This window comes from Oryx dammah, unplaced genomic scaffold (assembly GCF_014754425.2).
Source record: "Oryx dammah isolate SB20612 unplaced genomic scaffold, SCBI_Odam_1.1 HiC_scaffold_18, whole genome shotgun sequence".
In the NCBI taxonomy this organism is placed as follows: Eukaryota; Metazoa; Chordata; class Mammalia; order Artiodactyla; family Bovidae; genus Oryx; species Oryx dammah.
Genome location: NW_024070202.1, coordinates 44,124,482 through 44,142,678, shown reverse-complemented (window position 1 = coordinate 44,142,678; position 18,197 = coordinate 44,124,482). Strand labels below are relative to the sequence as shown.

General features: G+C 36.6%; 1 protein-coding gene across 1 annotated transcript in view; it reads left to right on the top strand.

Annotated features, from left to right (window-relative positions):
* Positions 1-18,197, top strand: part of PTPN12 (protein tyrosine phosphatase non-receptor type 12) — an 85,522-nt gene that overhangs the window by 21,074 nt on the left and 46,251 nt on the right. The window contains exon 2 of the mRNA XM_040260753.1: positions 16,604-16,712. Within this exon, the coding sequence (XP_040116687.1) occupies positions 16,604-16,712 (109 nt within the window). The remainder of the gene's footprint in view (positions 1-16,603; positions 16,713-18,197) is intronic.

Here is an 18,197-nt window from a genome sequence, read left to right as displayed (position 1 = left end):
GCTTCAACATCAGTCCTACCAATGAATATTCTGGACTGATTTTCTTTAGGATGGACTGGTTGGATCTCCTTGCTGTCCAAGAGACTCTCAAGAGTCTTGTCCAACACAGCAGTTCAATTCTTCAGTGCTCAGCTTTCTTTATAGTCCACTCTCACATCCATACATGACCACTGGAAAAACCATAGCCTTGACTAGACGGACCTTTGTTGACAATGTCTCTGCTTTTTAATATGCTGTCTAGGTTGAGCATAGCTTTTCTTCCAAGGAGTAAGCGTCTTTTAATTTCATGCTTGCAGACAATATCTGCAATGATTTTGGACCCCCCCCCCCCACAAAATAAGTCTGCCACTGTTTCCACTGTTTCCCCATCTATTTGCCATGAAATGATGGGACCAGATGCCATGATCTTAGTTTTCTGAATCTTGAGCTTTAAGGCAACTTTTTCACTCTCTTTGTTCACTGTCATCAAGAGATTCTTTACTTCTTCACTTTCTGCCATAAGGGTGGTGTCACCTGCATATCTGAGGTTATTGATATTTCTACTGGCAATCTTGAGTCCAGGTTGTGCTTCATCCAGGCCCAGTGTTTCTCATGATGTACTCTTCATATAAGTTAAATAAGCAGGGTGACAATATACAGCTTTGACGTACTCGTTTTCCTATTTGGAACCAGTCTGTTGTTCCGTGACCAGTTCTAACTCTTGCTTCCTGACCTACATACAGATTTCTCAAGAGGCAGATCAGGGGGTCTGGTATTCCCATCTCTTTCAGAATTTCCTACAATTTATTATCCACACAGTCAAAAGCTTTGGCATAGTCAATAAAGTAGCAATAGATGTTTTTTCTGGAACTCTCTTGCTTTTTTGATGATCCTGCAATGTTGGCAATTTGAACTCTGGTTCCTCTGCCTTTTTAAAAACCAGCTTGAACATCTGGAAGTTCCTGGTTCACAGATTGCTGAAGCGTGGCTTGGAGAATTTTGAGCATTACTTTACTAGCATGTGAGATGAGTACAATTGTGCAGTCGTTTGAGCATTCTTTGGCATTGCCTTTCTTTGGGATTAGAGTGAAAACTGAACTTTACCGGTCCTGTGGCCACTGCTGAGTTTTCCAAATTTGCTGGCATACTGAGTGCAGCACTTTCACAGCATCATCTTTCAGGATTTCAAATAGCTCAGCTGGAGTTCCATCACCTCCACTAGCTTTGTTTGTAGTGATGCTTTCTAAGGCCCACTTGACATCACATTCCAGGATGTCTGGCTCTAGGTGAGTGATCACACCATCGTGATTATCTTGGTTGTGAAGATCTTTTTTGTACAGTTCTTCTGTGTATTCTTGCCACCTCTTAATATCGTCTGCTTCTGTTAGGTCCATACCGTTTCTGTGCTTTATTGTGCCCATCTTTGCCTGAAACGTTCTCTTGGTATCTCTAATTTTCTTGAAGAGATCTCTAGTCTTTCCCATTCTATTGTTTTCCTCTATTTCTTTGCCCGGATTACTGAGGAAGGGTTTCTCATCGCTCCTTGCTATTCTTTGGAACTCTGCATTCAAATGGGTAGCTTTCCTTTTCTCCTTTGCTTTTGGCTTCTCTTCTTTTCACAGCTATTTGTAAGGCCTCCTCAGACAGCTATTTTCCTTTTTTGCATTTCTTTTTCTTGGGGATGGTGGATCCCTGTCTCCTGTACAACGTCATGAACCTCCATCCATAGTTCATTAGACACTGTCTATCAGATCTAGTCTCTTAAATCTATTTCTCACTTCCACTGTATAATCATAAGGGATTTGTTTGAGGTCATACCTGAATGATCCAGTGGTTTTCCCTGAAGTGAAGTGAAGTCGCTCAGTCATGTCTGACTCTTTGCAACCCCGTGGACTGTAGCCTACCTGGCTTCTCCGTCTATGGGATTTTCTAGGCAAGAATACTGGAGTGGGTTGCTATTTGTTTCTTCAATTTAAGTCTGAATTTGGCAATGAGGGTTCATGATCTGAGCCACATTCAGCTCCCGGTCAGTTTTTGCTGACTATATGGAGCTTCTCCATCTTTGGCTGCAAAAAATATAATCAGTCTGATTTCAGTGTTGACTATCTGGTGATGTCCATTGTAGAGTCTTCTCTTGTGTTGTTGGAAGAGGCTGTTTGCTATGACCAGTGCATTCTCTTGGCAAACCTGCTTTATTCTGCATTCCAAGGCCAAATTTGCCTGTTACTCCAGGTGTTTCTTGACTTCCTACTTTTGCATTCCAGTCCCCTATAATGAAAGGGACATCTTTTTTAGTTGTTAGTTCTAGAAGGTCCTGTAGGTCTTCATAGATCTGTTCAACTTCAGCTTCTTCAGCATTATTGGTCAGGGCATAGACTTGGATTACTGTGCTATTGAATGGTTTGCCTTGGAAATGAACGGAGATCATTCTTTCATTGTTGAGATTGCATCCAAGTACTGCATTTCTGACTCTTGTTGACTATGATGGCTACTCCATTTCTTCTAAGGGATTCCTGCCCACAGTAGTAGATATAATGGTCATCTGAGTTAAATTCACCCATTCCAGTCCATTTTAGTTCGCTGATTCCTAAAATGTTGATGATCACTCTTGCCATCTCCTGTTTGACCACGTCCAATTTGCATTGTTTCATGGACCTAACATTCCAGGTTCCTATGCAATATTGCTCTTTACAGTAGGAGGGGTGAATTCACGTTTAGAATCAAACCTCATTCCCGCCAGAGACGCTAAGAGGGCTCAAACAAACCTTGTGTGCACCGGGACCCAGGGACCCCAAGACCCCACAGAGGCTGAGATAGAACTGTGTTTGAGCATCTCCTGTGGAGGTACGGTCAGCAGTGGGCTGCCACAGGGGCAGGGGCTCTGGGTGGGGCAGACTTGGGTTGGCATAAGCCCTCTTGGAGGAGGTCACCATTAACCCCACCATAGAGCTGCCAGAATTTACACAGGACTGGGAGATAGACTCTTGGAGGGCACAAACAGAACCTTGTGCACCAGGACCCAGGAGAAAGGAGCAGTGACCCCACAGGAGACTGATCCAGGCTTGCCTGTGAGTGTCCAGGAGTCTTCAGCAGAGGCCTGGGTCGGTGGTGGCCTGCTGCAGGGTTGGGGGCACTGAGTGCAGCAGTACATTCATGGGATCTTTTGAAGGAGCTCACCATTATCTTCATTACCTCCACCAGAGTTTGGACCCAGGTAAATAGCAGGGCTTCCCTGGTGGTGCAGAGGTTAAAGCATCTGCCTGCAATGTGGGAGACCTGGGTTTGATCCCTGGGTCGGGAAGATCCCCTGCAGAAGGAAATGGCAACCCACTCCAGTATTCTTGCCTGGAGAATGCCATTGACAGAGGAGCCTGGTGGGCTACAGTCCACGGGGTCGCAAAGAGTCCATGGACATGACTGAGTGACTTCACTTTTTACTTTAAATAGCAGGAAAGGAACACAGCTCCACCCATCAACAGAAAATTGGATTTAAGAATTACTGAGCATGGCCCCGCCCATCAGAACAAGACCCAATTTCCCCCTCAGTCAGTCTCTCCCATCAGGAAGTTTCCATAAGCCTCTTGTCCTTCTCCATCAGAGGGCAGACAGACTGAGAACCACAATCACAGAAAACTAACCAATCTAATCACATAGACCACAGCCTTGTCTAAGTCAGTGAAACTGTGAGCCATGTCGTGTAGGGCCACCTAAGAGGGACGGGTCATGGTAGAGAGTTCTGACAAAATGTGGTTCACTGGAGAAGGGAATGGCAAACCAGTTCAGTATTCTTCCCTTGAGAACCCCATGAACAGTATGAAAAGGCAAAAATTCATTAGTAGAGCAGAGCTGTCTAACCTTACATGAATATTGTGTGACTTGGTAATCTGAGACACTTTAAAGGTACTTCCCAACAGCTAGCTGGTCCCTTTCTTATATTGGTTAGGGCATTTAATTTCTATTCAAACAACTACGGAGGGTTTCTTTGTTACTTTTTTAAAAAGACGTTTTAATTGTGGTAAGTGTACAGTTTAGTAGTTCTAAGTATATTCACATTGTTGTGCAGCCAATCTCTGGAACTCCTCATCTTGCAAAACCAGAACTCTACACCCATTAAACAGTTAACTCCTATCGCCCTTCCCAGTCTGCCCTTAGCAACTACCATTCTACTTTCTTATCTGTATGACTTTAACTAGTCTTCATACCTCATTTTAGTGGAATTAAAAAGTACTTCTTCTTTTGTGGCTGGCTTACTTCACTGAACGTATTTTCACGTTTCATCCATGCTGCAGCATGTGTCAGAATTTCCTTCCTATTTAAGGTCAATTAGTATTGCATTGTATCTGTATACCATGTTCTGTTTATCCATTGACCCATCCATGGACAGTTGAGTTGTTTTCACCTTTTGGTATTGTGAATCATGTTGTTGTGAACATGAGTATACATATACCTGTCTCAGAGCCAGCTTTCAGTTACTTGGGGTATATATCCATAAGTGGACTTGTTGGATTCAAGTTTTAATTTTTTGAATTACTATGCTATTTTCCACAGTGAGTACACCATTTTACAATCCTACCAACAGTACACAGAGGTTACAGTTTCTACACATCCTCACCAACACTCGTTTTTTGTTGGGGGTGGTGGTGTTTATTTGATAGTAGCCACTGCACTGGAGAGGTGGCATCTCATTGTAATTTTGATTTGTATTTCTGTGCTGATTAGTGATGTTAAGCATCTTTTCATATGCTTTTTATATATATTTTTGAGAAGTATATAAGTCCTTTGCCTCTTTTTAAATTGTGTTGGTTTTTTTTTTTATTGAGTTGTAGGAATCCTTTATATAGTGTTTCTATATATTCATCTTTTGTACAAAAAGCACAGTTTATGAAAATTTAACAGTCATAATAAAATAAAACTTGTGATTCATTTTCAAAGTAAAATTCTCTCAGAACAGTTAATATGGACTCATAATTCAGTTTAATTAACAATTCTTAAAATCAGCTGAAGTTTCAGTTATTATTTTTTCTACCAAGATTTCTATACAGATTGACATTATCTTCTGCCTGTCTTAGTAAAGGTTTTACTAGAGGAAATATTAGTAAATTCTGTTCAATGACTTTGACCATGGTGTTGAAAGTCATCAAAATGTCACATCTTTTATTTAAAATCTTGGGTTATTTTGATTCAAGGATTCTAAAATTAAAGAAACACATTCTAGATTTTATTTGTAAATTATTTTTGTTGCATATTTACTCTGTTACTGCAAGTGTGTTTTTATTTAAAATATTGCAGAAGTCTTGATAACTGTATGTAGGTGGGTCCTCGTTTTTCATGATTGAAGTCTGGCTTTTTGTTTGAAGAGGAGTAATATTTATCTTTATTACAAAGAGATATGTGAAGACAAAATCATGCCCTTGGTAACTTTGGGTGGACGTACCTTCACAGTAGTATAATCTGGCCTTTTCCGGACCAAATCTAAAATAATGCCAGAATGAAATACTTTTTGTAAGAAATCATCAGTATCTAATGTCAGAAATCACTACAAAAAGAAACCTCATGCCCATAATCTACTTTCTGATTATAAATTTGTCTAGTCTGGACATTTCATATAAATGGAATGATATGTGCCTTTTTTGTCTGCCTTCTTTTACTTAGCATAATGTTTTCAATTTTCATCAGTTAAGGATGTATCAATACTTTAGTCCTTTTCTATGGCCAAATAATATTCCATTGTTTGACTAGACTACATTTTGTTTATATTTATCAGTCAGTGGACATTTGGGTTGTTGCCACTTTTTGACTCTTATGAGTAATACTACTATGATCATTTGTGTATAGTTTTTTGTGGGGGCATGTTTTCAGTTCTCGTGAGTATATACCTGCTGCTGGTGCTAAGTCACTTCAGTCGTGTCCGACTCTGTGTGATCCCGTAGACGGTAGCCCACCAGGCTCCCCCGTCCCTGGGATTCTCCTGGCAAGAACCTAGGGGTGGAATTACTAGATTACATGGTAACTCTATACTTAACCTTTTAAGGAATTACCAAACTGTCTCTAATAAGAATTTAAAATTTAAATTATATCTTAAAAACATAAATACTTCATATTAATCAAAGCATTCTAATGCATTGATAGGGGAAATTGGCAGAGCATATCCTTTAATAGGAGTTCCTTGGGGAGTGGAGTGAGAAGACGCAAAAATATGGCTAGTAAACTTAAGTCTGGTTTGCCAGGTAATCTTCAAGCTTTTAGGTAAATTAAAGGATATATGTGGTGTCTACATAGATCCATAATGGAAGGATTAGGGAGAACATCAGTGAGCCATTCTCGAATTTTGCCTGTAATTTATTTTGTCTAATGCTGCCTAAATAGACTTATAATGTACAGTTGGAAACACTTTCTGAATTTTAAATAGGAATTGTAACTGGTAATGAGCAATGTGGTCTCAAGTATTCTATTCTGGTATGGCATCAAATCTTAGGGTACACACAAAGATTAAAATCTCTTAGTGTCTTTAAGAAAAAAAAGACACTATTTGAATATACAAATAAAGATATTTTGGTATTTGCTAGTTTCTGTAAGAAGTCAGGTACTTACCTTATAGCTCAGTTGGGAAAGAATCTGCCTGCAATGCAGGAGACCCAGGTTCGATTCCTGGATTGGGAAGATCCCCTGGAGAAGGAAATGGCAACCCACTCCAGTATTCTTGCCTGGAGAATCTCATGGACAGAGGAGCCTGATGGGCTACAGTCCATTGGGTCGCAAGAATCAGACACGACTTAGCGACTAAACCACCACCATAAGAAGTCAGCTAATCTGAGGCAGGTAATTAAAAATGTTCCTTAAATTCCTCATCTGTTGATCTTATATGCTCTTCTCAGTCTACATATTTAAAGGCAAGCTCTATGGTAAATGTTGGGTAGGGTGCTTTGCATGCAAGATAATGAACACAAATGCATTTTTCTGTCTCCTTGGCATACATTAATTATCAGTTATTTATTATTTTGTTATGCCACCAAATTTCCCATTTTTTCTGTCATTCAAAGGGTTTCTTAAATATGTTTAATTGAAAAGGCAATGCAATTCCTTTAATATAATTAAGGGAAAGAAAATTAAGTTACCCATCATTCTGTCCTTAAAACAACTATCTTTCTTCATTGGTAGTGGGACTAGAAAGTTAAGGGCCAGGTTTGGTAGCTGTTTACTGAGGTATTCACACTAGATCTTGAAACTGGTTGGATGTGAGAGGAAGCAAGTGGACAGATAAGTGGGGAAAGTCCAAAACTACTGGGAGATTTTAAGCCTGAATGGCTAAGGAGGGCAGAGGTGCCATGAAAATCAAAAGGGACATAGAAGCATTTGAAAAAATCAGTCAATTTCTTTGTATCTAGTTAGATTTGTGAGGCTGTTGTGAATGTTCCAGAAAACACAGATTTGAGGGTTGTGTCTTATAATAGTTGTTTGTTGTTTAACCATTAAGCTATGTCCTGCTCTTTTTCGACACCATGGATTACAGCCTGCCAGGCTCATCTTGTCCTTGGGATTCTAGGCAAGAATACTGCAGTGGGTTGCCATTTCCTTCCTCAGGGTATCTTCCCAACCCAGGGATCAAACCTGTGTATCCTACATTGTCAGGCAGATTCTTTACCACTGAGCCACCAATGAAGCCCAATGTAATAGTGTTTTTTTTTTTTTTTTAATTTTTTTAAATTTTTTAATTTTTTTACTTTACAATAATACTGTATTGGTTTTGCCATACATTGACATGAATCCACCACGGTGTACATGAGTTCCCAACCCTGAACCCCTCCTCCCACCACCCTCCCCATATCATCTCTCTGGGTCATCTCAGTGCACCAGCCCCAAGCATCCTGTATCCTGTAATAGTTAAAGGAGTCGTAAGGAGCAGGGGATAGACTTGGTAAAAGACAAAATCTGAGGAGACTATAGTTGAATAGAGAACACATGCTTAAAGGACCGGAAAGGGTAAGAGGAAAGTCAAGAGACAGTTGTTTCATGGAATCAAAGAAAAGAGTTTTTAAGAGGTAGATCATTTGTTAAACACTTTATAGGAATTGAGGCTATTAATTTTGATGCCTTTTGGAGATTATTGGTGACTTCATAGAAGTAGTTTTCAGTACAAGTGGTAAAGAGAAGAATGAAATTTTCAGGGGGTTCAAGAGTTAATGGTTTACCAGAGGTATAAGTTTCATTTCCATATAGTGGTAAATATGAATTGAGCTTTCTTAAACTGCAGAGGTGACTCTTCCTATGCTACATTTGTTTTTGCAAAGATGAAAATATGAATTGTGCATCCACACTATTAATAGGGTCTCTATTTTTTAGTTGGACAGTTATTGTAACTTAATGTGTTGACCCTGGGACTAAAAATCTTCAAGTTTACTGTGTATTTATATTATATATTTTGGAATGATGAGATTAGTAATGAATTGCTGTGGAATACTTTGAGAGTCTAGGCTTAGAGTATTTCCCAGTTTAAACTACAGAGTAAAAAAGACTATAGTGATTGTGTTTTCTTAAGTCAAGACATAACCAGATGAAGGGAAGCATAGTCAGAAGCCGGAGTATTTTGGAAATTTTTGAGCAATTTGCTGTGGGGACAGTGGAAGAAAATATTTGAAGTTAGGATTGACATAGAAAATATGGAATCAATGGTTGCATGAGTTAAATGGTTAGAGGGGCATGAGATAAAGGATGATGAAAAACAGATGAAAGAGAAGGTGAGGACTTTGTGAGCAGAAATGAAAATAAACCTGAGAACCCATTTTTTCCCATTTGCTGTATTTAAATTATTAATTATTTTTTACATTTATTTTTAGACTAAACCACGTGGCATGTGGGATGTTAGTTCCCTCACCAGGGATTGAACCCATGACCTTTGCAGTAGCCGCAGAATCTTAACCACTGTACCTCAACAGAAGTCCCTCCATTTGCTGTATTAACAAAACAATTGTATTGTCCTCTTAGTTCAAATAGGATTTTAGTTTTTTTTCCATTAAAAAAAAATAGCTTAGAGGTAGCCAAAGGATAAACTTGAATTATATCCTTCTAATATTTTGATCTCGAGAAAGTACTATATTTTCTTTTCCAACTAGAGAACTGGAGTCTTTCCTTTAAGAAAAGGAAGCCATTTGCTTGTTGTCTAGGGTATGCAAAAAATGATTACAGGCTTGATATGAAATTTTTTACTACCTTTTTTTCTGTTAGCTTTTGTGCTTTGCCATATTTATTGTTTTAAAATAAAGTCTGCAGTACAAAGTTTTATTTAAAAACTAATTGTCAAAATGAAGATCAATTGCTTCATCCATTCATGGAGGATTATAAAACTACTGTGTTGAAGAGATCTCCTTTGCTAGTGTTTAAGGGAACTAGGAATTGAACCCTAGCTTCTTTGACTCGAAGCTGTCTCATTATGAAGTGGCAATGAAGTTTAAGGAGGGAAGGAAAATCACTTCCTAAGTTTACTGGCCAATTCTGATTTGCATCCTTTCCCCCTGAATATTACCACCTGAGAAGACCTAAACAGTGTTATTGACTTGCTGGAGTTTGTCACAGGTTACACTGGTAGTAGCTGTTATTAACAGAATAAGTCATGGTCTCTATCTTCAGGGAACTCATATTTTATCAGGGATGGTATATGTACACATACAGATAATAACTGCAAATTGGGATCTGTCCTAGATGAGAGATAAATATCAAGTGCTGTGAGTAGAAATGAGGAAGCAATATTGGAGGAAGTGGAAGATGGGGTGGGTGCCAGTACTATTCTCAGGAAATGTTTCAACAAGATGATTTCTGTACTTAGCTGTAAAGAAGCAAGGGGTTTGCTTGGCCAATTGAAAATAACTGAAGCATTGAAATTTACGTGAACAAAGAGTAAAATTGTTTTATTACCTAAAGACTGGTAAGATTGGCACCTTTTATGCATGCGTGTTCATTTGTGTCTGATTCTTTGTGACCCTGTGAACTGTAGCCCACAAGGCTCATCTATCTGTGGGATTCTCCAGGCAAGAATACTGGAGTGGGTTGCTATTTCCTCCTCCAGGGGATCTTCCTGACCTAGGGATCAAATCTACATCTGCATGGGCAGGTGCATTTTTTTATAAAGGTTTACTGTGCTACCTGGGAAGCCCACGATTGGCCCCTATTTACTTCAAAGTATGTCTTTTAAGTACCAGCTCTGACTTAGATTTTTTTTTTTAAATAATTTTCATTGAAGTATAGTGGCTTTACAATGTTATGTTAGTTTCTACTGTATAGCAAAATGAATCATCTGTATGGGCCTGAGTTAGCTTTAATGAGAAGGCATAGCTATGCAGTTCTGAAGAAGAATGACAGATAAGTTAGTCTGTCATGCAGCGTTAGGTAAAATGGCGAGCAAAGATAGGAATATGAATTTTGAAAGGCAGAGTTGCATAATTTGCAACTAAAGGCAAACATTGCAGTTGTGTAGTTGAAAGACCTGTTGTTTTAATTGCTTATAACAGTTATTATCAGTAGCATACATATTTTTACATAAATATATTTGTAAATATATAAAGAATAGCCAGTTAGAGATAGTGTATGTTTTATGGAAATTATACTATGATTTTACTACTTGCTGCTGTTACTTTGTATTTGAAGTTTTAAATTTTTGAATTTTCTCTTAAAAATCATCCCATTATTGTCGTTGGGTTAACTCAGTAGTATTATGATTCAGTGGCTTTTTGTGACTGATAACATTAATATTTTAGGCATAAAACCAAATGAATTTTTTCCTCTCACAGTTGTTACTGTGTGCCAACGATGTGCCACAGTACACATAGATGAATTTTAAAACTTTTCTGACTTAAAACTTAAGATGAATTTTCCTGATAATTGCTTCAGAAATATTTCAGAACAATGGCAAAAGCAGTAGTGTTTAGTTATTCTTATATTTTGCTACAGTATAACTAAAGCTTAAAGTAAGTAATTTCACTTTATTTAACTTTAAGGTACATTATTATAATTTGCATATTCTTGTGTGCATATTTACTAAAATTAGTGCCTTATGAAGTTGATACTGTTTTTTTCAATTATTGGGGACATTTAGGAATTGGGGAGAAGGCAATGGCACCCCACTCCAGTACTCTTGCCTGGAAAATGCCATGGACGGAGGAGCTTGGTGGGCTGCAGTCCATGGGACTGCTGGGAGTCCGGACACGACTGAGCGACTTCACTTTCACTTTTCACTTTCATGCATTGGAGAAGGAAATGGCAACCCACTCCAGTGTTCTTGCCTGGAGAATCCCAGGGACGGCAGAGCCTGGTGGGCTGCCGTCTGTGGGGTCGCACAGAGTCGGACACGACTAAAGCGACATAGTGGCAGGAACTGGAGGCAGTAGTGTATGGCCTAATAACAGAGTATGAGAAGGCTTGATCTCCAATACCTAATTTATCTATTTTCCATCTTACACCAAAAAGAATTTGAGTTACCTTAATTTTATTTAAGCTCTACTGTTTTTCTGTCAGTTTGTTTTCTTAATTGTCCTGATTGAAAATCCAGGTAAGAATCAAATTTAATACTTGTTCTTGTCTACATGTACTCTGAATTCTAAGTCTGTTTGGTTAATATGAAGAGAATTAGATAAATTTGAGGGGTGGGGCTAACACAGCTTGCCAATGGATTGATTGGATGTTGAAGTGAGAGGAGATAAAGGTAGGAGTCAGGATGATTCCCAGCTTTTAGGCTTGAGCAACTGTTGAATGGTGGTGCTGTTTGGACATGTGCTTTGAACATTTTGTGATGCCTATAGGACACCCAGTGGACAATCGAGTAGACAGTTCTGGAGTCAACAAGCATCACAAACACATTCTCATTAGCTTTGGTCCTTAGATAAACAAGGAAAGTACACTTTTAAAGAGCCAAGTCTTGACACACAACTGGATACCTTAAAGAGGACAGTCATATTGTATATGGCTTTAGGGACCTCTGAGAATCAGTTACTGATTTAGGATTGGGGAGTAAACCTTTTGTGTTTTTAAAAAGTAAAGAGAAAGTGATTTGTTTGAAATGTTAAAGCACAGTGATTGTTAAACCCTGTTTTTGTTTGCATCACAAATTCTAACATATCAGAGACAACTCTGTGACTTGCCTGAGAAGTCTAATTAAACAGTTCTTGAAATCACTCGTTTTAATGTGATTTGCACTGCACTAGTTTATAAAGTACAATAAGATACCCAGTCTCAGTCTTCAGTATTATAGTCTAATGGGTGAGACATTAAACTATAAATACTTTTCACAGTGGTAATAGAGCAATGAATTCTTGACTACTTAGTTCTGCGAATTGGGAGCAGTGAGGAAGGGAAGGTTTAAGAGAGGCTTCAGAAAGGAAATAACACTCTAGCCAGAGTCCTCCTATTAACTCACCAGAAAGAGTAAAACCTGTAGAACTGTGATGAGGGGTGGACGGTTGCTGGTGGTGGTGGCGGGGGTGGTGAATCTGGCTGAAGTGTCATACTGTATGTGAGAGTGTTATAAAAAGAAGCTGGGAAATTAGGCAGCTTTCAAAATATGTTAAAATTAAAGGATTTGGTAATTTATCTAGGATGTGGTAGACCCATTGGAGAATTTTCAGGTGTGGGATTTAAAATGACCAGACTTGCTTTATAGAATAGAAACTCTAGAGCGGAATCATGAGTTTACTACGTGATTTTTCTCAAGACTTTTAAGGGTAGCTGAAAATGTCTTTCTTAAAGGTTTTTTAAAGGGTGTGAATAGTACTTATAAGTTCATGTAAACATACCATTTAGCTATATTTTTGCTCAGTTAGGACAATGATTTTCTTGCTTTAGTATAATTATGTGTAACTTAATAAATAAATAATTTTTATTAGTGTTTGGTTCAGTGCTGTTCTCATACAGCTGTCACATAGCACTATCCTTAAAAATAACGTTCCTTAGTACATTATGACCTGTTTCTTAATTTCATAGTGACAACATCACTACAGATAATGGAAATGGTGGTCAGGAAATTAAAATTACATTATATGAGTAAGTACTTTCCATTTCATATACCACCTTGGTGGTGCTGTGTTTCCTCCAAGCACTACTGAGACATTAAATTTTGTGGTATTAAAAGAATGAAACCCATTTTCCTTTGTTTAGCCCAGCATTCAGGTCTTATTCTAAAATTAACCTATTTAACATATAAGCATTAAGTATGCTCTAATAATACAGGGCATTATACTTTTTAATCTAACAGTAATTTTGTACTCATAGAGTTTAAAGTTTAGTAGAGGAAATAACAAGCGTTCTCTTTATGTATTTATCGTGTAGTTCAGTCACTATACTCCTTCTTCTTGAACATACTTTACACCAGGGGTTCTTAAGCACAGACTCCAGACAGCAGCAGCAGCATCACTTGGGAACTCATTAAATACAAATTCTGAGGATGGGTCCCTGCAGTCTCTCATCTAACAAGCCCTCCAGGTGATTGTAAAGCATGCTCAAAATTGACAGTATGAATGAAGCATGCTTTATAATATGCAACACTCCCAGGAAAACAAATTGCTTAGAATATGTGATGCCTTTTGATCTCTGATCTAGAAAAGGCTTTATTTAAAGAAAGAAAGAAAATTGTAGTAGCAAATAACATTTAAAGAATTTCAGAAATATAGTAATTGTTAACAATTATTGAGCCCATTTTTTTCATGCTAGGCTCTTTGCTGAGAGATTGCAGAGGAGGAGACACAGGTTAAATATATTCAGTGTCTTACAGCTAGAGAGTTTCAGATCAAGAATTTTAATTCAACCGGCTAACTATAAAGCTGACTTTTTATTAGGAAATAAGTTCCTATTTGAAGGTATCTTTTTAATATAGCTGGGTAGAATTTTTTATGTTTAACGGACCACCATGGTTTTATTTATACTATATCATAGATTAGTATCTCTGAGAGGTAAGAACATAGGTTAGTATCTCCAAGAGGTAAGAAAATTTCTAAGTACGCTACTTACATAGATTTGTTGGAAGCATGACTGTAGATAAACATCCCATGTTGTGTTAGTCTGTAAGAAAACTGGATCTATAAAAATTCAGATTCAAATTAGATATTTACTTGTACACGAAAGTGTTCTTAAAGTTTCATTATATGAGAAATGAAAAGTAATTTCCTATAAAAATTTTAATTTGTACATTTAAATAACATAATTTATCTTATAAAAAAAAGAAATGCTTGGAGTGACTGGAGCAGGTATTCCAGAAGTGCATTTACATTTTACAATTAAATGCATCCCTTCTTTCCTTTTCTTTGTAGTTTTTTGTTGGTTTGTTTTGTTTTTTTTAGTGTGTGCCTGTATTTTTTTTTTTTTTTTCAATGATAGTTACCTAAGTTTTATTCTCTTATCCCTGTGTTTCTGCTACTCTTTGGATTGCTATCTTTCTGTTAGTCATATTCACATAGAATATTTTATAATACATTGATACTATATTTGAAAATCTTTGAGCAGAGAAAATACAAAAATTCTGACTAAATATGCAAGATATATATGTAAGTAACTAGGAGGATCTTTGTTAATGTAGAATAAAGAAATCGTGAATAATCTTTTTTACTTCTATTTTTTTAAACAATTTTGTTTTTGAATAGGTAATGAATTCATATAATCCAGAATGTAAGAAAGAATGTGTAGTAATGTTTCCTTCCCATCCATATCATACAGCTACTCATTCTCTTTCCCATAGACAACAACCTTTGTAAATAGTCTCAGGGATGGTTTTGCACTTACAAGCATATACAAATGAATATTTTTAACACTAATATATACACTACTGTGTTCTCTGCTTTTTTACACTTCATATATATTTTTGAGATCTTTCCATATCACTGTGTATTAAGAGCTTCATCGTTGTTTTCAACCCTATCGTGTCTGCTTCTGTAAATGAAACAAATCTTTTTAGCCAGGCCTCTACTGTCTTTTCCAATTTTGTGTGCTTTTCCTATTATAAATAATTCTGCCATAAATAACTTTATGTGTACATCATTTCATGAGCGTGTGCCATTAATCTAGAGAACAAATTTGTAGAAGTGCAGTTCCTAGGTTAAGAGGTTATGTGTATTTGTAATTGCCAAATTACCCTCCTTAAATATTCTTTTCTACCAGTGTTGTGTCAAAGTTCTGGTTTTCCAACACCCTCACCAACCCGCCCATTTACTTTCTAAACAACTACAATTCCCTGCCCCCCCATGCACTTACATACTTTGAAAACTTTATTACTACAGGAAATAACATCATAAAAGTGGACAGTTTTGCTTTGGCATTGTGCCTGTGCAAAACAAAATTCTAGTTAAGATTTTTCATTTTTAAAAAACATATATTCCTGCTTTAGGTCTCTAAGATTGGGATGATAAAATTTAGGAGTTTTTCAGAGAAGAACAAAAAAGCTTGCTATTCTGTATGTGAGGGTCTACTTTAAGATTATTTCAAATGTTAAATGTTAAGTATGTCAATACAAGAATAAGTTAAAGATCTTCAATTAAACTTCTATCTGTAAAAATATAGACATACTATTCTTAGTTGCTTAATTATCAGTATCACAAGGAACAGAAATAAAATGGTGAAAAAGTTAAGTGTTACCAGACATATTTTTCATTTGTATTTAATACTTTTGTTCAATAGTAAAACCAGAATATCTTCGATATGTTTTTAAGCCTGGAAGAAAGTAGGTTCCTTTGAAATTAGATTTCAGCAATGTGGTTGAGTAGTGAGTTTAAACAATTCACAATGCTGACTTTCAGTGCTTCTGAAAGCAGGAAGTGTATTACTGACATGCAGAAATATTCCAGCCCAGAGAACATCCCTACTGCCGTATGTGGTAAGAATTTCTCACTAACTCACAAACCACTTCTGTAATGCACTGAATAAGCAGAATTGGTCTTTGTTGAACATTTCCAATTGAGTATCAAAGAACTTTGTTTTGCAGTGTCTTATAAGTAATTATTAGCTTATGCCTTGGAAGGAGCCTGGCACATCATGGGTGCTCCAGGTTTATTGAGAGAAGAAATAAGAACTTTTATATAATCTTTTAGGTGTGATTTTAAAGTTTGTTTTTCAGATCCTGAGTTAAATATTCTGACTCAGCTTATTAATGGTTTCTTTAAATACAATTATTTATATCTGGTGCCGTGTTGTGCTCAGTTCTCAGTCATGTGCAACTGTTTGTGACCCCATGGGCTGTAACCTGCCAGGCTCCTCTGTCCATGGAACTTTGCAGGCAAGAATACTGGACCGGGTTTCCATTTCCTACTGCGGCGGATCTTCCTCACCCAGAGATCAAACCCAGTCTCTTGAGTCCTGCATTGTCAGGAGGATTCTGTACAACTTTTATTCTACTGCCCCCCTTTTAAAATTACTAGTTGGAATATTAATCTTAGGTTTGCTCTTATGCTAAGAAAAAAAAATCTTAGGGTTAATTATTAAGATTAATTACTAAGGGCTAGGGAGATACCGTGAATTTTGAAAAACAAGAAAATGAGTTGTGAGAAATCGGGGTTAGCAAAATTCAATGAAGAGTTTTTTATCATTCAAATTTTCATTAACATTTTGAAATACTGATTTTTTCTGAACTTAAATCTTCTTTTCTTTTGATTTTAAGCGACTAAGAAGATTGTCAACCAAATATAGAACAGAAAAGATTTATCCCACAGCCACTGGAGAAAAAGAAGAAAATGTTAAAAAGAACAGATACAAGGACATACTGCCATGTAAGTTTAAAATGCCATTAAAAGAACAAATGGTTATGCTAATTAGTAGTTTTATAGCTTAAACTAGCATTATTCTTCCTAATGAGTTCATTTGTAAAGAAAATAATGATGAGCTTCTCTTTCAAGGTACACTACAAGACAATAATTTGTGGTTGTGCTTGCCTTTCTTCATGATAGTAGATTTTGTTGTTGTTGTTTTATTGTTCATTTCTTTTCTCTTTAGGCATCACAATTACTCTGATACTGTCCCACTTTTAAATCTGAAAAATCCAAGTAAAAATATCTTTTGTGGACTCCCTGTTCAGAGAAATTTTTTGTAAAAAATAAAATAATACAGACATAACTCAATAAGTATAATACATTTTATAAAATGCTAAAAATATTAACATCTATTTTCTATTCATAAGAACTATAATTGATTAATTGAGCATTAAAAATGAACCATGAAAAAAAATGAACCATGATTCATGCTTGTGTATCTGCTGTTCTTACTAGTCTAAGAACATGGTACGTATCTCTGAGGGCATGCCTAAGACTGATAGCATTATATTCTAATAATGATAATATAATAGTTTTCTATCAGAATATGTTTAACTGTAAAAGTTAAAATTTTATATCATACTTGCTGTCTTTTAAAGCTGCCAGTAGTCTTTCTCTTTTCCTTCCTTCAAGTATCTAGAAATCTGTATGTTCCAGGATCCCATTCTCTCAATTCTCCTTTCATCCTTTTTTTTTTTCCTAGCTTTATTGAAGTATAGTTGACAAAAATCTCATTCATTCCTAAAGTTTATTCTCTCTAAAATGTCCTTGATAAATTTTCCAGTGACTTTAATTATCACATTTGATAGTCTTTTATTACTGTTGTTACTGTTGTTGATTAGTGCTTATTCTTTTCTGTTAACTATTTTGATGTTGTTGACCAGTCTCTATTTTAAAAATTTCCTTCTTCTATAATATCCCTTTTTCAAATTGTCTTGTCCCGCACTTGTCTTCTTCCTTCTTTCTTACTGTCCTCTTTGCATAAATTTAACCCTTCATCTTTCTGTTGTTACTCAACTTTACTCTCAGATATGGGATCTGTGGGTGGCTGGTAGCAGCACAGTTATTATGAAGTGGCAGCAGAGCATAATGAAGAGCCCTGGCTGGAAGTTCAAATCCTGCCTCTGTCAACTGTTACCTATGTAATTTTGGATGCATCCTTTCTGTGCTTTGGTTTCTTCATCTTCAAAATGGAGATTAAAATAATAATTACCTTAAAAGATTATTTTGTGCATGTACAATGCTTACAGTTGTCCCTAGCACATAGTAACCACTCATTAAGATTTTGGAAAATATAATTCACTTTTCGTACCAATCCACTTCAGAGTAGTGAATAATATGGGTTTCTGAACAGTTCTTTTAAATTAAGCAATATAATTTTGAGGTACTCTTATTATACTCTGGAATTAATGTTCAGTTCAGTTCAGTCATGTCCAAATCTTTGCG